The following is a 21,330-nucleotide window of genomic DNA, read 5'->3' as shown; positions in this document are numbered from 1 at the left end:
AAATATGTTTTGACCTGACCTGCTTCACATTTTGACTGGAATTTGTGAAGAAGCCTAAGGGAATTAGCTACCTAAGTTGGGTGCCTTTTTCCCTTAAATTCCTTGAAAACCCCTGCACTTATTAATAGCTCCGAAAGGCTGTAGCTTGCTCTGATATAGAAACCCCGTTATCAAGTTTTACACTCTCCTATAAATTCCTTCTTTGCTTTCTTATCTTCATCCTAGACGGAGAGAGTGCCTCTTGAACTCAGTCCGAGACTGGAAGAGATGGTGGAGTTCAGTGAAATGGAAGCAGAGCCCAGTGAGACAGAAGATTTTGAGGCCAGAGGAAGTCGCTTCTCCAAGTCAGCTGATGAAAGGCAGCGTATGTTAGTTCAGCGGAAGGAAGACCTGCTGCAGCAAGCTCGCAAGTACGTTCAATCCCTAACACACAGTACTGTCCACTTAATGAGCGTGGTACCTTGTCAAGTGGAGTTTGTCTGGACTGTAACCACTGACCGCCCCACCCCCATCTTTATGTGTTTATGCACAATACAGTGAGAGCAACAGCTGTATCTGCTGCAGCGGGATCAGGACTCTGTCTAATACAGCATCATTATCAAAAACTCAGTTGTGAAGTGATGACTTAGGCCTATTTCTCAACAAGATGTGAATATAAACTCCTAACCTAGGGCCTTATCCAGAGCCCCTTGAAATCAGTGGAACGACTTCCAGTGACTTCAGTGGGCTTTGGATCAGGCCCTTCATAAAGAAGAGACCCCAGTATTGTTTACAAGTCTGCTGAGACTAGTAAACTGTCATCTTGCCTCCTAGCAGAGGCTGTGGCTGTGGCTGTATACGTACATTACTATGCCTGACACCCCATGTCACACACAGTTGTTTTCAAGTATCGAGCAAGTTTCTGTTTCTGCTAAACACCAAGCAACATAGGTCAATTATGGTACCGCTTACAAAAAACTCTACACATCGTTCAACCCCACTCCCCTCCCTTGCCCCACAAAATATAGTGACTGGTTGTAAACTGATGCTTTTGGCTGCTAATAAATGTTTGCATATTGAACTTTTTTTTAAATACATTCAGTTCATATTAGTGAAGCTTGATAAATTCTGATAAATGCCAGGTGAGCATCAGTTGTTGATGCCCAGTGAGACCGAGTACCATACAACAAGATGATTATTATTATTATTTTTTAGTGTTCGGTTCATTTCTATTGAACAAGTTTCTGTGCCAACCTTTTACAAGCACTAAACATGAAACGGGCCTGCAAGAAGTGTATGCATGTTATTTGCAGGTGCAGCCCTTTTTGTCAGCAAACAGACCCCGTTGTGTTTTTTAAATACCCCTTTTTGTGTTCAAATGGAACATAGCCTGAAGACTTGTAGGTGCATTTTAAGAGTCTCTTGAGAAATTTGTTCTCAAATATACCTGTCCCCAGACACATCTTCCTTCGAATCCTAACTTTTGCTCAGAGAGGCAAATTATTTTTTCTTTCCTATTTAAAACTACTAGTTCATTTCTTGTATCTTTAAATCTGTGGGATTCAAAGCTGTTGCTTTTAACACTAATTTTAAAATGCAGCAGGATGTCATCTCTGGAAGCTGCTTTCTTGTATATTTTTGATAATCTAACACTTTACATCTTTAAAGCACCTTCCATCCAAAGCTCTCCTAGAACTCTCACATGTTAGCGAACTGATCCTTGTGAGATAGGCACTACCACCATTTTACTGAAGGAGACATGGAGAGACAGAGAGGTTAAGTCACTTGCCCCAAGCCACACAGTGAATTGGTGTGAGACATTGGAATAGAACCTGGATCTTCAGACTCCCAGTTCCGTGCTTTAACCATAAAGTGCATGGTAGATGCTATAGTCCTCTTCCTGGTAAGCATAGCAAGAGTCTGAGTTTACGCTGCTTGTGGATCTGCAGATGAGGTATTTTTCCACTTTCCCTAACCCTAAACCCGCCCTTGCTTTTCTGAATGGTAAACCCTGAACGGCCACTTTTCAGAGCCAAAAGAAGCCAGTCTGTTATTTTCACCATCTTTTCCCTTTATCCTCGTAGGCGTTATTTAAACAAAACCTCCGACGAGGACTCCATCTCCGAGAGCCCCTTTCTGTCTGAGGGTGCTGCCTCTGACCCCGTCACCGTGCGCCGCAGAATGTTAGCCGCTGCTGCCGAACGGAGACTGCAAATGCAACAGACCTCGTAGCGCCCTCTGCTGCTGCCACCACCACCGCCTCACGAGCAATGTTTAAATAAATAAATAATAAACCCTGCACTCTTCATACCAGCAGGAAGTCTCTCTTCCAAGCTCAGCGAGCTGTGCTGACGAGTGAGCTGGCTGCGTCTCTGCTGTATAAAGCATGTGGTCTAATAGTGTTTGGACAGCTGACCGATTAACCTTTCGTTTGGTAATATTTTCTATGTGACACTTCTCCCCTTCACAAACAAATGCAGTTTTTAAAGCTTGGGCGTGATTTCTGCTGCTAGCATAAGGTGCAGGCCCGCGGCAGAGGCAAGGGAAAGGCTGCAGCCTAGATTAACAGCTATATGCATAGGTCACTGAAGGTGCTTGCGTGTTTAGCTTGAGATCATCCAAGGGGAGTATTAGAAGAAAGAATTGAAGTGTTGAGATTCACAGGGAACCCCATCTTAAGTCAGCAGGCAGCCACGGCCAAGTTACTGTACATATCAAGAATGAGTTAAAAATGTTACATAGGCCTGCTCGGACCTCGATAAATGCTGGAATGTGGGAAAGCGAATTCTTAGAGTGGCTGGTCAGAGTTGTCTAGCTACGAAACTTAAAAGTAAAGCATGGGTTGTACAGTGAGATGTTAGTTCATGTTGGTCTCAGTAAAACAATTTCTTTGACCCCTTCTGAGCTCCTTCTCACTTCCCATTTCTAGCTCTGCTCACTCCCTGGAGTTTTTATTTTTCTATGCATTTCATTGCCAGCGGCAGATGGGTGGCTGAGAAGAATAAAGCTAAAAAGGGGTCACAAGGCAAATAGATTAGACATTTGAAATCAGTGTTACAATATGTTGGTGGAAAGTAGTTGAAACCTACAAGTTTGGTCTCTCAAGTGACATGCAAAGAAGGGTCCATACACGGATGGATCGGACTTTATTGAAGAGATGAGTGATAGCTACAGTATCTTGCTTTTTATTTTTTTAACCCTGCATTGTGTAGTAATATACCCATTAGTTTAATCAAATGTACAGACACAAGAAGAATCAAGGCTGCTGGACTTCAGGTTAGCTGTGAACAAATCCCCCAACTTTTCTCAAAAAATTTAAAGACCTTTTGACTTTAGACACATTTGAAACCTACAATCCTAGGTTATATAGCTCAGTTTTACATGGCAGTGGCTTAATTTTAAATGTTTTGATGAGTGTCTTCTAGTATCACTGTCCTTTGGAAGGAGCCCAGTATTATCTAGAATTATTGGTAATTTTTTTTTTTACTGCCGGTTTTTAGGACATTTAAGGGAATTTAATGAAAGGATGAATTGCAGAAATGTTTTGGTGAAGATAATTTATTTTGATAAATCTCTTTGGAATGCCTTACCTCGCAATGCTGTTAGTAAACTTTAAAATATTTGTGTGTAAGAGATTCGGTTTTGCTCAGAGCACAGCTGATTGTTTTATTGTGTAAAAAAAAAAAAAATTAAAAAAAACCCCCACCCTTCTTGATCAGTGTTGGAAATTGTCCTGAAGTTTCTTTAATGCAACTTTCCTTATTCCCAGTGCATCACTGTTATACAGGTAGCCTGGTTTAGGTCTTATGTAGCAGTTAAAGTAAGGTCACCTCCATTGCTAAAAGGAGAGGGAACATATTTGCTCAACTCCAGGCTTTTGGAGAATTTCTCATGATTTCAGCTGTGCAGAAGCTATCGGTGCTAGAACCCATGAGTGTTACAAACGTGAAAGTGATGGAGGAGGATTAGAGTGTTGTCCAGGGAGGCTGCATAGAATGCAGCTTTTGAACCTCATGTTAGTCTGAGCTCAATTAAAGGATATTTTGTGTTTTAAGATTGATGTCTTCTCTCAAATGGCAGAGATTCCCAGGTTCAAATGGTGACACAAGTCAGGTGCAAGGAAAATCTCAGGTTCTTCAGTCTTCTGTTGCAAGCTGATATGAGAGGAAGAGCTTGTTCTATCTGCCTTTGGGGAGCTGGAGTTCCTTGTAACCAGGCAGAAGGGTTTCCCATATCTGCTGTGGGTCTGCAGAGACATCGTCATCTGATTTATTGCCGGTCTCCATGCCTCTACCTCACAGGAAAAGGATAGCCAATCAGAACTCCTGCATGCGCTGAGGGCCATGCTCCTTACCCTGCTATATACTAAGGCCTGGGAGCACTACTGCAGAGTCCATCCCTTATTTCTTAGTCAGCTGGGAAGCCGCTGCTCTCTGACAGCTCTGCATTTCCCTGCATCAGCCTGTCAATTGCTTAGTACAGTTTGCCTGCTAGGGACAATTGTTATGATATATAATGTACAAAATTCCTCTTGTAATTTACCTCTGTGGAACTCATCCTATACATGATCCTCGTACATTCACACTGGCATGAAAAGGTAAACGGGTGGTGCCAATAAATTGTACTTGAACAAGCCCATCTCTCAGCCTGCCGAGGCCCCAGTGTGGGACACTGAGTGACCTGAGATGAGGGGGGACGCAAATTAGTCAAACGGGGAAGCTAAAATGGTGTGGGGCTCCTTCCTCTAATGTAAATAACTTCTAATCACAATGTCATAATTCTTTGTGAGGTAAATAATTTTCAACAACTGAGGGGATACCCCAATGAGTAGCCGCCCCTCAAAACGAGGGACATTTGAGATATGAACAAAACCCGGGGGCTGTTTCTCCCTCTTGGTGCTTTCATCTCGACCCCTTTCTGTTCACCAGGGATGGTGCTTCCTTTATCCCACTGTCCAAAAGTGCCGCTCTCCCAGCCATCCCCTGGGTGGCAGCCTCACATTGGAGCACTCCTTCCAAGTGACCTACTTCAGCAATAATTGGCTTGTTCATGGCTGGAGGAGGAAGACGAGTGTTGCCTCTTTTACTGTGGTTCTCTTTCCCTTGAATGGTGTCCATCCAAGGAGAAGCCCTTGTGCTGGCCAACTTTGCCATGGCCAGGAAGAACTACTACGTGTGTTCTCCTGAAATCTACTGTAAACACCAAGGATCGTGGAGAAATAACGGAACCTTCTGAACAAGACTCGCTGCTGTGGGAAAGAACTTCCTTTGCTGACGACTGTTCTCTTTCTCAGCTATGCCCATGTTAGGGCCAGTGTAAAGTTAAGGTCCTGGCTGTTTATATATCCTGCTCTACAGCTACTTCATCAAACTCCTTGGCAGCAGGGTGGGCCCAGCTGGTTTGGAATCTGTTCTTGGCAAATGTTCCTGCTGGGTTGGGGGGCACCAGCCATGGGCAGGGAGTGCCAGCCTCATACCCCTGCTTCCACCAATTGCTGGTGAGAAGCTAGCAGGAGAGTATGTGGAGCTGCCAAAGGAGAGTCCCGAGTGGGCAGCAGTGTGCTCCCTTGCTGCAGGCCAGAAGGTTTTGTTGCCATTGCATGCAAGCCCTGCGCTGTGTAGTGGTTACTTGCCTTGGCATGACCCAGGGGGAGCATTGTACAGCCCAAAGCAGTGGGACTAGCAATCCCAACAGTTCCCATACTGTTTTTCCTGCCTAATGCAGCAATTTAACACTGATCAATAATCCTCTGCTACAGTGTGTATGGCTGGCTGTACCTGATACCTCCGTAAGATCTCATGGGGAGATCTCCGCGTGCTCTGCCTGGGAGGCTGTTAGCCCCGTTTCAGGCAGAGGAACAGCCTGTGGTTAGTTTCGATGGTGTTCTATAGCTGATGTGTCTTTCTTCCACTACTTGGCATTAGTATGCCTGGCTGCAGAGCTGGGTATAGTAGATTAATAAAAGTTGTGGGATATTTAGAATCAGATACGAGAGAGCCAAGTCATATCCCTTTGTCTAGCCCCTCCTTGTGGGGAGTTCAGGGCCATTCCCTTACCCTACATTTACAAGTGGCTTGTCCAGCCTTGTTTTAGATGCGTCAACCAATGGGGCTCTTCCACCACATCCCTTGGCATTGCACAGCTTCACAGATCTCCCTGGCAAGAAGCTTTCCCATGATGCCATCAGTAATTGCCCTGTAGGCTGGTGAACAGATTCAGCACAAAACCCCCCAGCGTCCGGCAGTCATGCTCCCTGCCCAAGGGAAACTCTTGCAGTCGCAGGACTGGCTCACACAACACCGAGAAACATTTTCCATCCTGTTTCTAGCTTAGTTCCTAAGCCAGATCTGCAGGACTGGGTTCAGAGTGGAGCATGTGCTCCAGGAACAGCAGGTGACCTGGGTGTGCCACAGTAGTTAACTCCTCATTTGCTAGGCACAGAGTAGTGCCTCTGTATTCTGCATGCCTCTCTCCTAACCCAGTAGGTTTCCAATAAACCCAGCTAGTATAAACTCTCCCTCTATACCTTTGAGGCCCCATCACCAAGACAGAGAACACCAATGGCAACATAGTCAAGGGAAGCTGACAGTGGACTTTACTCCCTTGGCTGCTACCCCGAGTCTCAATAATGGCCCAGTTTCCTTGCAGAGCCCAAAGTTTGGTAGTGCAGCCATGCGCTGCTCTAACGTCAGTCAAGTGCAGGAGCTCCTTCCCTGGAGGGGAGAATGAGAAGGAGATTCTGCAAAGTGGCTCTTGCTAAATCTAGAGAGGCTCTTTATAAGGAAAAGAGAATCCAAGGGGAAAACGTCAGTCTCTGAACCCAAATCCCCCAAGATAGTTTCTCCACCTGTTTAGATTCGGTAAGAATGCTGGGACTTCCCGCCAGACTTCTTCCTGGAGCAGCTTTTTAATGGCCAAGTCACAAAGCCTGTGGAAACGCTGACACTTTATTAGCTATTTCCACAGTACAGATGTGCCTCTGCAATTGCTGTCATTTAATCACAGGGCTGTTCTTGGCCAATGAGCAGAGACCCATTCAGCTTCGTAGCTTGCTGAGAGGTAGTGATATGAAACAGACACATGGAATAAAAGCCCCATTTGAGCCCTGACAAGCCCCGTGTTGCCATGGCAGTAAAATTGAAGTGTAGGCTGAGTGTGAATCGGCTCCTCCCAGCAAAAGTCATCCCTTTTTCATCTCTAGTATACCTCAACACCCCCGTGCTACCTCCCAAGGCAGCCTTGCAGCTGAGAGACCGTGGACTTTGGTGGATGGGAAACCTGCGTGATGTGCCCCATAAAGAAGATGCTAAATGAACAGAGACGGAGCAAAGGGCTTGATGCTTCTTTGGTGAGGATGCTTCATGAGTTCTCTGCAGGGAGGAGCCCAGGATCACAAAGGGACAGTAAATACCTTGGGCCTGAGTCGGGCCTGAAAGGAGATGGGCTCTTCTAAGCTTACTGGAGCTGTGTGATGGACAGATTGATAGAGGCACTGGTGGATGTATCACTTTCCCAGGGCATCTGGATTGCACTGTCCCCAGGCTGCAGATTATCCCAGATGTTGGAGAGCTATGGAAGTTTGGTTGGTTGAAGAAACCCCATAGAAGATCATGGATTTGGTCCTAGTTGGTGCTAATTTTACATCTAGCTTCATCTGTGTCAGATAATCGCAGTTGAGCCCTGTGCTTAAAGTGTAGTGAAGAAGTAAAGGAATTAATCTCTGAACTTGTTTTAGAACTAGAGAGAGCGGCCCAATTCTGCTCTTGGTTCCAGTGGTGTAAATCCAGACTGATTTCAACGGAGGGTGTTTGGCACATCAATTTTTTTTTTTTTTGTAATACATTTCTCCAGCTAATGAATGTTTGGGCAGCACTTTGAAGCTGGAGACCAATTCTGCCCTCTTATGGTGCAGATCCTTTCGCTGGAGATGCTCCCGTGCAAGTGACAGCAGGATAAGGACAGTCGAGTTCTATAAATGCAAAGTATAATGGCATAATATGTTTCTCTTTCTTCCCTGTCTCATTTCCTTCTCACAGAGGGATATGATCTGGCAGAGTTTTATTTTTTTTCAGGCATTTTCTTTTACACCACCTGTAACAGTGTAACTGGACTCTGAGTCGGGAGTCCTGTACGCTATTTCTGGCTCTGCCACTGGTCTGCTGGGTGACCTTGGGCAACTCACTTCACCTATCTGTGCCTCTATTTCCCCACACATCCTTTAGATTGTGAACTCTGCAGGGCGCAGGAATTGTCTTACTCTGTGTATATCTAATAATCCAGCACCTCTGCCCAGCTCTACTGCTGTGCTTTATCACTCTAGGTCCCTTTCCTCTCTCAAACACAGCTCCTTTCCATCTCCTTGTTGTCCGGCCAGACTCTGGACATCTTGATTCTTTCCTTGACTTTGGGCTCCCTCATTAGTCTCAATTACCCAACCACTGCAGGATACACAAGAGTCACGAAGCAACTGCATGTTTGAAGTGGGCATGTCCCATTACTTGCACTGAAAGAGGCCCTGCCTGCAATGATGTCACATGCCACCTCTGCATGTCCTTCATAGGATGTGAGTGGCCAGAAAAATGTTGGTGCAGAGAGGGTTAAGTTTGTGTCATCCCCCCCCCCCGCCCCCCATGGCTATTCCTATCACTGTGTGTGATCAGAATAACCCTACAGAGCATTGCATTCCCACACCCAACCTGGCTGGTTAACGTATCCAGTTACTGCACATGCTCAGAAATGCTCCAGAATATCAGTTTGTTGAGCTGAAATGTGCAACAGTGACATGAAGCTATCAGCTTTCCTTAAAGGACAATAGCCACTTATCATTTCAAAAGGGATTGCTATGATCTGCATTCCTGCAGTGGCTAAGGATGCCAAATGAGATCGAAGCCCCATCCTGCTGTGGTTACTGAGAATAAGATCCAGTCCCTGCTGCAAAAAGCTTACAATTTAAACACATAAAGGAAGAATTATTATTTCCAGGTACAACCACAGCGAGAGTAAGTGACTTGCCCAAGGTCTTACGGGAAGTCTGTGGCAGAGTTAAGACTTGAACCCTCATTTTCTGAGTCTCTGGCAAGTGCCTTAACCACAAAACCATCCTTTAGTGTCTCAGTCAGCAATCCTCCTCCTCCATCATCATCGTCTTCTAAGGCTGAGCAGCAATGCCAAGAACTATGATCAGGCTTCATCCAGTAACGATTCAGGAGTTATGGTGCAAGCAATAAATAAATAATGACAATAGCGTTGTGATACCTAGTGATGGTTCTCCAATGAACCTGACAGTGAGTTTGGAAGGGAGAAGGGGGGGAAGATGTGCAAAGGTAGAGTCAGGCATGAAGTGGGAATTTTAACAGAAGGAAATAAGCTTAGGTCTTTGGAGCTCAAGTCCATTGTCAGGAAGTTTGCCTGTAGCAGGGAAAGATGCTTAGAGAGTTTAATCTTTGGCATCCGAACACTGGGTCTGAAGCATGAGACACTCATTCCTCTTCTGTCATTGGATATGTCTTCCTGTGGATTTGATTTGAGACTTGAATTTTGGTCTACAATATGGCCAGTGATACGGTACCTTAACTTTCCTAGTCTTACTTGTCTCCACTAGCTTGATGCGGGTCAAGCTTACACAGATTAATACTCCTCTCATATAACAGGAGTGAAGTATCCGCTAACTCTAGTGGTTCCTGTTGCACACCGGTCCCCTGGCCCTGCTCTAAAGACCTCATCCCAGGGGTTGCCAAATGACTCTTCTGAAACACGCTGGAGATAACTTGTCCATACATGGATATAAGGCATCATACTCATGTCACAAGCTCAAGGAAACTGGCCAGCGGTTTGCTGAAACACCATAACACTTGTTAATTATTGTTACTACCTGATCTTGCGGACAGAGCCTCAGAACGTTGGCTTCCTAGTAACAATCTGTATCTAATCTGGTAAAGAGAGAAAGGTAGAGTGTTTAAAAAGCAGAATAGTCCATACTATTGGGCTCCTCTCCTAGGCATAGAAAATGAACCCAGGCCTTCCCAAATGGAAGCAGTTCTCTTGAAATGGGATGCCCAGGAAAGGGCTTATCCTGGAAAAGATTAATGTGGTTAATCTGTTTTACTCCTGCTTATAGAGGTAACCCTTGCCTATTTCTCTGTGCTGATTGGGTTATTTTTACTTTGGATTCAGCAAATGAGACGAGCTTTCAGCGTTGATTATTAAATTCTGGGTTCTGGTAAAAAATACTATTCCTTTTCATCTTCTTTTTCCGATGCTGGTGCCGCTCCTGGAAGAGGTCAGACTCCAAGTGCACCTCTACCTCAATATAACGCGACCCGATATAACATGAATTCGGATATAACGCAGTAAAGCAGCACTCCGGGGGGTGGGGCGGTGCACTCCGGTGGATCAAAGCAAGTTCCATATAACGCGGTTTCACCTGTAACGCGGTAAGATTTTTTTGGCCCTCGAGGACAGCGTTATATCGAGGTAGAGGTGTATGTTAAAAGCTTGGGTTGAAGTGGTATTTAAACAAAACGAAGTCATTTTTCTGTCTTTTTCCCTCTGAGCTCCCCCAAGGCCAGCAGGTTGCAGTTATACACACCTTTACATCACCAAGGTCGGTCTGGTGGGTAGAAACTTCACCTCGTTTTCTATGCAGCAGGGGAGAGCAGCATGTGCTATTAAAAAAAAAAATCATACTCCTACAAATGGATAAGACCTTCATTTCTGCAGCAGCAATTTCCTGGTTTGTGGGCAAATAATGCCTAGCTAGCAATTTGCTCAATGGATTTCACCTTTTTTCCTGTTTGCAAATTTTCTGCAAGGAGCTTAACAACTGTCATAAATGGATCCATTCTTCAACAAATAATTTCTAAATAAAATTCTTGGGTTTTGGACTATTCCTGAGAGGCTTAAGAGAATTCAACATTTGAGATTCAAACTTTGCTGGCTACTTGTAGCTAGACATATAGGTCATGAAGTATTGTTTCTGTTCTCTGATTGGATGAGCGTAACTCTTGGAATCACAGGTCCCCAATGCAAATAATAGCATTTATGCATTGAAAATTGGCTCTCTGTGAATAGTCTCTAAACATTTTCTTAGAATTCACTTTTTAGTGGATGTTTCTGCTGATGAACTCATTTGCTAGAATATTTGTGGGGGGTGAACAGAAGAGGGATGCAAATGTAGTCAGTTATTTCTAATTTTCAATCTGAGCCAGTATCTGCCAAATGTTTTTTGAGCTTTTATGTTCAGATTGTCTATTGTCTTTTGTCCTGCTTTAGTTGATGTTGCCCATCTCCCTTGTTGATGTTGCCCTTCTCCCTTGTCTAGGCCTTCGAATGCTAGAATCAGGAGAAACACCTTTGCTACTACGGGTTCTATTTCTGTGTCATAATGAATTGTCTTTAGTATTTCGTGTGCAAAATTTCCAGTGTCTTTCAGCCATTCTTCTTTTGAATCACCTGGGTGAGTAATTTGATGATGGCTCACATGGGGACCAAATTGTTGCTGGGGTTATCTTTTCTTCTGCAGAGTGAAGTAGAGACCAATGGACATTCCAGGGCTTCCTTTTCTGCCTGGTCAGAGTGCCGTTTGAGATGATAAAAAATGGCCAGAGATTGCTTTGAAACATGAAATTGGTCCAACTAGGTGGAGAGGAATGTATGGTTTAAATTGGATTTGGCGTGGAACCGGCTGGCTGAAGGGATGAGAAATAGCCTCTAGGCTTTACGCCTCTGTATCATCAGTTTGAATATGTCCCAAGCTGGCTGCAACATTAGGTCATAACCCTCTGGTGGCTGGTTGGTAGCTCTCCGTATGTGAAATAAGTTGGGAATCTCAACACCGATCCTAGTGGATGGGCATCTACATCATGATTGACACTGCCAGCTATCATTATTGCCAGTCTGAGCGGAAGCCAAGTATTGAGGGAGAATAGATATTTAGGCCCCAGCTGTGTAAACACTTAACCATGTGTTTAACTTTAAGCACGTGAGTCGTCCCCAGATGCTTCAAGTTACACATGTGGGAGAACACTTGTTGGATTGGGACTGTAACTGCCATCGCACCTGCGCTTGGTGAGCCCTGCAGTTCCGGGTCAACTCATGTCGGTGGGCTGGGGTGGGAAAAGGCCTGTACATTACTTCCTTAGGGGACACACCGGTGACTCCAGACAGGGCCGGCTCTAGGTTTTTTGCTGTCCCAAGCAAAAAAAATGTTGGCTGCCCCCCTCTCTCCCGCACTTGCACCCTCCTGCTGTTCCAGCCCTGGGTCACTGGTAACTCGCTCCCACGGCAGGTCATTCAGCATGAATTTTACATGTGCACAGAACACAGACAGGATTGGTTCCCATATCGTTACAGAACTGCAGTAAAGTGGAACAATTTTCAGCTTGTGTGATCGGAGGATATCTGGATGCATATTATAAGACTGTCCTACATAAATGAGGAAAAGTTGAGGTGTCTTTATTATTCTTTTGTTCCACTCTTTGTTTCTATGGGAAATTTGCCAATGCAATATCACTGTCTTCCTTTTAAACAAATAAAACTAAAACTTAAAAAAAAAAAGCAATGGCTGTTGAAAATAGCAATTCCAGTCCTAATAACCACTGGGAAGCATTTCTTGCTCAATTTATCCTACTTTTTCTACAGCAAGTTACAGTGGATCAGTATATTTGATTTGGGAGAAATGAAGTAACAGCTGCCCAAATTGAGCTTGAGCACTCCTGAATTTTGAGGGTGTCCAAATCTGGAAGGCAGGTGCTGGATTCCCTTTCTGAATATTAGCTAAATCTGGAAAAGAAAAGTCAATTTCTGCTTCCATGGCTCAGAAGGGTAAATCCTCCTACGTGCCTGGTACTGTATCTAAAGCTGCCCAGTCTAGTAGAGCCTCCCCTCCCTTACTTTTCATTTTAAATTCTAGTGGGATCCACGTACCTGCCTTGCTAGGCTTCAGATAGAGAGGGGCACTGTCCATTTAGTCCACCCAATTCTTTCTTTGGGGGAGAGCCCAGAGCTGGGGCGGCAGGCGGTGCGGGGGAGGGGGGAAGAGCCCAGGGCTGGGACAGCAGGGGGTGCGGGTGGGGGCCAGGGCTGGGGCCAGGGCTGGGGCGGCAGGGGGTGGGGGTGAGGGGATGAGCCCAGGGCTGGGGCGGCAGGGGGGTGTGGGTGGAGGGAAAGCCCAGGGCTGGGGGGGCAGGAGATGCAGGTGTGGGGCAGTAGGGGGTGCGGGTGGGGGAGAGTCCAGGGCTGGGGCAACACAGAGGTGCGGGGGGAGCCCAGGGCGGCGGTGGCGGCAAAAAACCTAGAGCTGGCTCTGTTTCTACCATTCACAGCAAGCTGCAGATTTCAGTTCCATACTCCTTCCCCCTCCCTTTCCAATTGCTAGTGGCCAAAGTAATGCTGGGAAATGTAGTTCTTTCCCTGCTCCAGGACTGGCTCTATAGGCAGGGAGCTAACCAAGGAACTACAGCTCCCAGGGCCCCCTGTTGGTTCTCAGCTCCCATGCTGGATTCTTGTGCCCCTGCAAATTTGCCGCCCCAAGCACCTGCTGGCTTTGCTGGTGCCTAGAGCCGGCCCTGACTCCAGAGCTGTCAGCCTGGCACCTTTCCCAACCAAAAGCTCTGATGAAAAACAAATTTTAGTGGATTATCCAGTTTCTGTGATTATTTTTTAAAATGTAATTAATTATTATTACTAATAAATTCCTAGCTTTTCCATAGTGCTTTTTAAGCCCTAGATCTCAAAGCATCTTACACAGGAGGTGTATGTATCAACACCCCCATTTTACAGGGCATTAAAATGTTCCACCCATCTCAATGCTGCTGAAAGGCATGTGGTTGACAGCCTTCTGAGACTCAAGGTGTCGCTTTCTCCAGCACGCTGGCACAGCAACGGTGCTGACAGTGACAGCTTCCTCCCTCCACTTTCCAGCCTCTGTTCCTCAAACCTGACCTGCAGGCCCTCCCGGAGGGAGCAGAAGACCGTTCAGATTCTATGTATTCCATCTTGGGCTGCTCTGCATGCCCAAGACGGCCAATGAGATTGCAATGAGTATCGCTGACGGTGGTATTTCATGGGATACTCGCTCAAGCCCACCAAATCCATTTCACATAGTCTACCAGCAACCATCAGATGGCAACGACAGCCAGATGCTTCTGCCCTGGGCATTGATCGTGCAAGGTGTATTGCGTGGGGAGATCCCTGCGCCTGCGCAGAGCCACGCTGAAGCCAATAGCGATGTGCACAGGTGCAGTGGGCTGTCTATATGCGATGTAACTTGCAAGACCAGGCCTTGGGCTGGGAACGATTAGCCTAAAGCCAAAAGGCCTGCGATTCCCAATCTCCTGAGCCACATAGGGCCCAGCTGTTCTAGTGCCCAGCTTTCACAATTGGGGCCAGACTTCCAAAAGCATCCAATAGGCTGAGTTCTCGTCACAGCCTAGCCACTGATCCCAGGACCTAAATGGGAGCTGAGGTTTTCCTAAAAAAAAATCTGTCTCCAAGGTCCTTCGATAGCTTTTTGCAATAACACAAGAGGTGCGATCATTTGAAGTGGTGCCGATTCGGAAGGGGCTGGAGGCCATGTGCCCCCTCCCCTGGGGTTTTTACACTGGCTCAAAGTTCCATACGCCACAGAGCCGAGGGGGGTATGGGTGGGTGAGTGGCATGGTCGGACCACTTTTAAGCAGTGGTCCTGCACTAAATCCGTACTGCTGCTGCCAGGGAGTTCCAAAGCATGGCTGCTGAAATTGGATGCAGCTGTCCTGTCATACCGATGGAGGGGCAACTGAGCCAAGTTTCAGTGAGTGGCCTTGCAACCTGCCACACGGAGAGTCTGTTCCTGGACGGTGGAAGACCCCGGGTTCCTCTGTGTGTGTGTGTGTGGAGGGGAGGGGAATGGGATGATTTACTTGGGACCGGAACTGGGTCCCTGCTGGGAGTGGGAGCGGGGGATAGGGACCAGAATTTGTCCCCTTCCCCCACATCCCCAAGAACTATCTGAATTGGCACAACCGTGTTCTTTTTTCTTTTCTCCCCCCCTTAAAGAAAAATAATAATAAAATAACTGTAGTCTGAAAACCAGAAGGTGAAAGACCAGGATTACAGACAAACATTCTCTTTATTGAGCTACACATGAATTTTCCATTAGTCAGAGAAAGAGATTGGCAGTGTCTAATATATCACAGAAACCTCACTGATTGGTAATAGAAAGGCTTAGAAAGACCTGGCGCTTTATATATATATATATTTAGTTTCCTCTTTATTTATTCATTTTATTTTAAACAGGTGTGACTGGTTTTCTTCAGCAAAGGTAACTCTGAAAAGTGAAACTGTGACGATGTCTGATTACTAATCAAAGTAGAAATGACAAAGGATTGGTCATGAAAACGGTGGCTTTAATGTAAACACTACATTTGATTTTGGTTTTTTTTTTTAATTTTTTTTTTGTGATTTTGTGTGTGTGTGTGTGTTAAACTTTTTAAACATTTTCTTTCTTTCTTTTTTTGTTTTTGGGTTTTTTTGTATTTTTTTTGTATTTTTTGGGTTTTTTTTGTTTGTTTTTGCAGCACAAACATCCCCACATGAGAGAGAGAGAGAGAGAGAGAACACACCATTCACTAAAAGGAAGGATCAGAGGAGGAAAAAAGCAGCACAAAAAAGCATTCACTGGAAAGAGTTAAAAAAATAAATCAGAACAAAACAAAAACCCAAACAAAAATAATCCTTCTAAGGTCCCCCAAACCAACCCCCAAAACAATAAAAGAAAGAAGAGGAAGCCTATCTGTATGTAATACACAGTATTCTTCAGAGCAAAAAAGTCAAGAGAGGGAAAATCTCTGGATAATTTGGCCGCTACAGGCCAGTGACTGCTGTGCTTTTTGATACAAACCTGGAGCGTGAAAGAGACAATTCAGAACAAAGAGTCGTTATTAAACTAGGGAAAAAGAATAAATAAATATAAAGTAGAAAGACATCCCCTGCTGGATACCTGACCCACAGTCATGGTCTTGCACTGTAGTCTTATCACTCCAGGCTAATAAAGACCCCCTCCTTTTCTCTTTTTAAAGAGGCAGGGCACAAATAAACACAAAAAGGGAAATTAAATGAAAACAAACGCAAATTCATTCCTGTTAAAATGAGGAATGGAGAAGAGGAGAATACCTCTTAGCACGGTTGCAAAAGATTTTTCTTTTCTTTTTTTAAATAAAGGGGGGAAGGGGAAACGGGAAAGGAATATTTTCTCCTTTTTTTTTCTTTTTCTTTTTTTTTTTTAGCTACAAAGCACATGAAAAAAACATTTTTTTCATTTTTCTTTTTTTTCTTCTTTTTTAATCTTTTAGCTTCTAAATGTAAAGACTCAGCTAAAACCAGATCTACAGCAGTCTACAGAAACACACAGCCATCATTCCATGTTCAGAACATTATACATTGACCCAGTAAGGAAGGCTGTGTCTTATGCAAAAGGCCAAAAGGTCATGCTACCGGTAAGGAGAACGCCAACAGGAGAGTCGGTGAAGTGGTCTGGAGAGAGAGAGAGAAGGGAGCCCAGGCTTGAATACATTAAAAATCAATCAAGAAATCAATTAAATCATAGGGGGAATCCCTCACTGCCAAGTAAAACAGTATCACAATGGTTAATGTCCCTAACCCTGTTTGAAAATAAATTGCATCTCCCCTCCCCTGCCCAAAGCCCACCTGAAAGTGAGGTTGGCACTGACACACGGGTTGAATTTGATGGGCAAATACATCCCTCCCCCCGTGTGTGTGTGTGTTGGGGTGTGACTGCCACTAGGGGCCCTCCTCTTTCTCACAGAACCTGCGCTGGTAAAAAGCCCGAAGCTCCCCATCTTGTGCTTTAACTTGGGGAAGTTACATTCCACAAGTGAAGAGCTTGTTACATAAAGGATGCTTTCCTGCTGCGTCCCGGTTAAAAAAAGTCCTAAAATATTGTGGCTTGGGTTTGGTTTTTTTGTCCTTTTTTTTTTATTATTATTATTTGTCTTTTTTTTCCGTTGGTTTTTGAAACCCACAAGAGCTGAACAGAACCGAGAGGCCCTGAAAGCCCAGCCCAGATGACCCAGACTGCAGTGCAGCACCAGCTGACTTACAGCAGTACCTAAAAAATCCAAGAAACTGGAATGGGGAGAAAGAAAGAAGAAAAAAAATTCCCCTTGCCCTCTACCCCTGAAGTCCCTCCCCACAAAGAAGAGTTAAAAAAATAACATTACCGCTCTTTGTTTTAAGAAAACAATCCCCTTTAAAACTCATAGGATACCTTAGGTTCAAAATGCGGGCAGACCATTTAGCAAACGTCAGCATAATTTTTCTTGGCTTATTTAATTGATTTGATTTCTATGACTAGTGACAATACCAAGGAGGGCTGAAGCCTGTCAGAGAAATCAGTTCTGTCCACAGCTCTTTGAGACAAACTAAAAAGATTGTTGTGTGTTTTTTTTTTAATATATATATATATATTTATATATATATAATTTGTCATTATGCCTTTTTATTTACCAGCTTGCATTATTAGTATAATGATTTTGTTTTTTGTCGTTTGATTCGGTTTTTGTTTTGTTTTGCGCTTTTTTTCTTTTTTTAAAATTTTTTCCTCACGCCGTGATCATACCAAAGGAGTTGCTTTGCTATACAAGACGAGAAGGTGTCAGTACAAGCCACAGCCTCGGAGGTTGTTGGCAATGATGATATCGGTGACAGCGTCGAAGACCACCTGGATGTTGTTCGTGTCCGTCGCACAAGTCATGTGACAGTAAATCTCCTTGTTGGGGGAGCGGTTTTTGCTTTCAAATTGTGCTTGGATATATGCCGCTGCATCCTCATAAGTGTTAGGGCCTGCGGGCAGACAAACAGGAAAAGAAAGAGAATCCCGTCAGAGAGCTTGCAGGCATGAGCACGCTCTTGGGCAGTGGTTCTCAACCTATTTACTATTGTGGGCTGCCTATGCAGCTCTCTGTGTTATGTGCATTCACACAACATATATACTACCGGTATGGCCCTGAGGATGTCACACGGGCCGCAGCTGTGTGCTGATTGGGTCGCAAGCGACAGGTTGAGAACCACTGCTCTAGGGAGATCTGGAAGAAAAGGGCTGGGAGAGGGGTTGGTGTATTATCCGATAAAGGGGAAAAGATGGGGTTGTGATACATGAAGAAGGCATTTTGTACTGCTTGTAGTTCACATTAGAAAATCAGGTTTCATCTACCCCCTCTCTTTTTCCCCAGAAGAGTCTATAGATAGCTGGAGAGCTAATGGGATAATAACATTGCAAGTGAAACATGAGCAACTGAGAAGAAAAGGGATTTCAAAACTCTTTGGGTCAGATCCTCAGCTCGTGTAAAATGTCTAGCTCCATTGACTTATTTACACTAGCTGAAGATCTTGCTCGTTGTTCTTGTTTTTAAACACTTATTTAACTCAAACACCTGCGTGAACAGCTGGGAGGAATAAGCCTCCCTCTTAAAGATTCAGTATTCTACAGCCCTTTCATGGAAGTTCCCACTCCAGTTCTCTGCATCACCAGGAGACTTCCAGAAAACCTAGGGAAGATGAGACTTGATGGTCCTGATATTTCTGAGGTGAAAAATAAGCAGAAAAATTAAAAAGCAAACAAACTAGCCAAGCTTCAAGGCCGCCTTTATCCTTTGCAAAGACACCCAAAAGGGCCCAACCTGATGTTTGTTCTTATTTTGCTGGTCACATCAAAGATTAATGCACTGAAAATATCTTGGAAGCTCTGATATTTGTATCTCCAAGTGGGAGTCACATTCTCAATGGGGGAGAACAAACAAAGAGATGGTGCGAGAGGAAAAGTATCAGAAAGTTAGTGTTCACACCTGCTTTGTACCACACTAACTTTAATGGAGTCACTCCTAATTGACAGCAGCGGTAGGGACAGCGGGGTCAGGTACAGTGATTTCATGGGAACTGCTAATCAGTGCGCATCAGTACAAACCTGGAAAACGAAGGCCAGGTCTACACTACAAACCCACATTGGCATAACTACATCACTCGGGGGTATGAAAAATGTACACCCCCGAGCGACGCAGATCTGCTCACCTAACCCCTGGTGTAGACAGAGGGCTTCCCCATCAACAGAACTACCGCCTCTGCGGGAGATGGGTTAACTACGCTTCACTAAAACCGCTACAGTGCAGTTTTTTAAGTGTAGGCCTGTCCTAAGCACCAATAGTGCTTGACTCAGCCAAAGCTCCACCCAGCCCCCAGGTTACTACAGTCCAAGCTATGCTGTGGAATCTCACTATTTTGCCCCGGTTAATGCATTGGGAAAAGAAACTGGGCCCATGGAGATCATCTTGCAACATGTTGGTCCTTTCCACAAGTGTTACAATGGGAAAAAATGATGACGGTTGAGTCCATGTAACTACTGCTACAAGCTGAAATGAAAATGTATTTCAAGGCTTAAATGTGAGCTTGATTTTCTGCATTCCACCTGCAACTCAAATTCCTACAGCAAACCTGGGAGCTGCATTCCCCATGCTCCTCCTATTCCTGTAGTGGTTAGAGACATAAGGCTACAGGAAAAGTAAAGAACCACGAGGCACCAAACTCAGGTTTGGACACTAGGCCCATATGCACAAAGTTTTTGTAATAGGGATAATGGTGCTGGCCTTAGAGTCTACGCTTCATAAACCTAGCAGCAATTTCTTACCCTGTCTATGCCTCCACCAGGAACATTATACCTTAATTAGATGGGTCTCATCTCACCGCGACAAAAGCATCATTGTTCTGAACAAGTGAGCAGAAGCGTCACTCTGAGCCATCTTCACACATCAGCTCCATGTCTGGCCAAACTTCCTGTTCAATTTATTTTTCTTCTTAGCCACATTTTAGTGAATGTCAATGCTGCTGAATGATGCAGCCTTGACAGCTCTGGAGAGCGAAGCCCCGACGTAGAGACAGGCCCAGTCTGAAAACTGGGTGTCTCCCCTCTGTGGAAAAGTTGGGATCCTGATTAAAATTTTGTAGTTGGCCCCAACTCTGTAAGAAACCTAAACCCCAAATCTCAACCCCCCTGAACTGTGGGAAAGTACAGGCCAGAGCTGCACAGCAATCTATCCTGCCAATGCTGACCAGAAGAGACCACTGCTAGGAGTGACAAAGTAGATCAGTCTCCATGTGTCACCATCAGTCCTTGGGCTCCCAGTTGTGTCAGCTCATTAGAGAGGGTGGTTAACTAGCTACTAGAGTATCAGAGGGGTAGCCGTGTTAGTCTGAATCTGTAAAAAACAACAGAGGGTCCTGTGGCACCTTTAAGACTAACAGAAGTATTGGGAGCATAAGCTTTCGTGGGTAAGAACCTCACTTCTTCAGATGCATCTGAAGAAGTGAGGTTCTTACCCACGAAAGCTTATGCTCCCAATACTTCTGTTAGTCTTAAAGGTGCCACAGGACCCTCTGTTGTTTTTTACAGATTCAGACTAACACGGCTACCCCTCTGATACTCTAGTAGCTAGTTAACCACCCTCTCTAATGAGCTGACACAACTGGGAGCCCAAGGACTGATGGTGACACATGGAGACTGATCTACTTTGTCACTCCTAGCAGTGGTCTCTTCTGGTCAGCATTGGCAGGATAGATTGCTGTGCAGCTCTGGCCTGTACTTTCCCACAGTTCAGGGGGGTTGAGATTTGGGGTTTAGGTTTCTTACAGAGTTGGGGCCAACTACAAAATTTTAATCAGGATCCCAACTTTTCCACAGAGGGGAGACACCCAGTTTTCAGACTGGGCCTGTCTCTACGTCGGGGCTTCGCTCTCCAGAGCTGTCAAGGCTGCATCATTCAGCAGCATTGACATTCACTAAAATGTGGCTAAGAAGAAAAATAAATTGAACAGGAAGTTTGGCCAGACATGGAGCTGATGTGTGAAGATGGCTCAGAGTGACGCTTCTGCTCACTTGTTCAGAACAATGATGCTTTTGTCGCGGTGAGATGAGACCCATCTAATTAAGGTATAATGTTCCTGGTGGAGGCATAGACAGGGTAAGAAATTGCTGCTAGGTTTATGAAGCGTAGACTCTAAGGCCATCACTATTATTCCTATTACAAACCAAGAAGAAGGAAGTTTCCACAAACCACACATGCAGCAGAGACCTGCTGCTGCTGCTTTCCAGGGACATCCTGTTGTGGCTCTTGCTCATGTGAGTACGTTGGAGGCAGTGAATGGTGTAGCCAAGGAATGAAACGCCTGCACACAAGAAGCCAGATTCTAGCCTCTGTTCCAGCTCCATAGTGGCACTATGACCTATCTGAGAATTTCCTGGTGTAGCGCCAAGCAGGCAGAGTGGTTCTAAGCAGGTGATTGAGACCCCCCCTTCCCTTCTCA

At 45.0% G+C, this 21,330-nt stretch overlaps 2 protein-coding genes across 4 annotated transcripts in view; one reads left to right on the top strand and one right to left on the bottom strand.

Annotated features, from left to right (window-relative positions):
- The window catches only part of AMFR (autocrine motility factor receptor), a gene marked incomplete in the record, with an annotated part of 39,279 nt that extends 36,470 nt beyond the window's left edge, over positions 1 to 2,809 (top strand). For both annotated transcript variants that reach the window (XM_034788322.1, XM_034788321.1), the window contains 2 exon segments: positions 226 to 410; positions 2,064 to 2,809. In XM_034788322.1, the coding sequence (XP_034644213.1) occupies positions 226 to 410; positions 2,064 to 2,211 (333 nt within the window).
- A 13,474-nt stretch (positions 2,810 to 16,283) lies between these two features.
- The window catches only part of GNAO1 (G protein subunit alpha o1), a 312,517-nt gene continuing 307,470 nt past the window's right edge, over positions 16,284 to 21,330 (bottom strand). Inside the window, exons 8-9 of one of the 2 annotated variants that reach the window (XM_034788552.1) lie at positions 17,597 to 17,820; positions 16,284 to 16,491 (exon numbers count right to left, since the gene is read on the bottom strand). In XM_034788552.1, coding sequence (XP_034644443.1) covers positions 17,633 to 17,820 — 188 coding nt within the window. In that variant the 3' untranslated portion in view covers positions 16,284 to 16,491; positions 17,597 to 17,632. Of the gene's footprint in view, positions 16,492 to 16,945; positions 17,821 to 21,330 lie in introns of those variants that run through there. The other variant, XM_034788551.1, reaches the window with a different exon arrangement.

The sequence above is a fragment of the Trachemys scripta genome, chromosome 13, assembly GCF_013100865.1.
Source record: "Trachemys scripta elegans isolate TJP31775 chromosome 13, CAS_Tse_1.0, whole genome shotgun sequence".
Classification (NCBI taxonomy): domain Eukaryota; kingdom Metazoa; phylum Chordata; order Testudines; family Emydidae; genus Trachemys; species Trachemys scripta.
The sequence above is the reverse complement of the archived record's forward strand: the minus strand, read 5'-3'. Positions and strand labels throughout refer to the sequence as shown.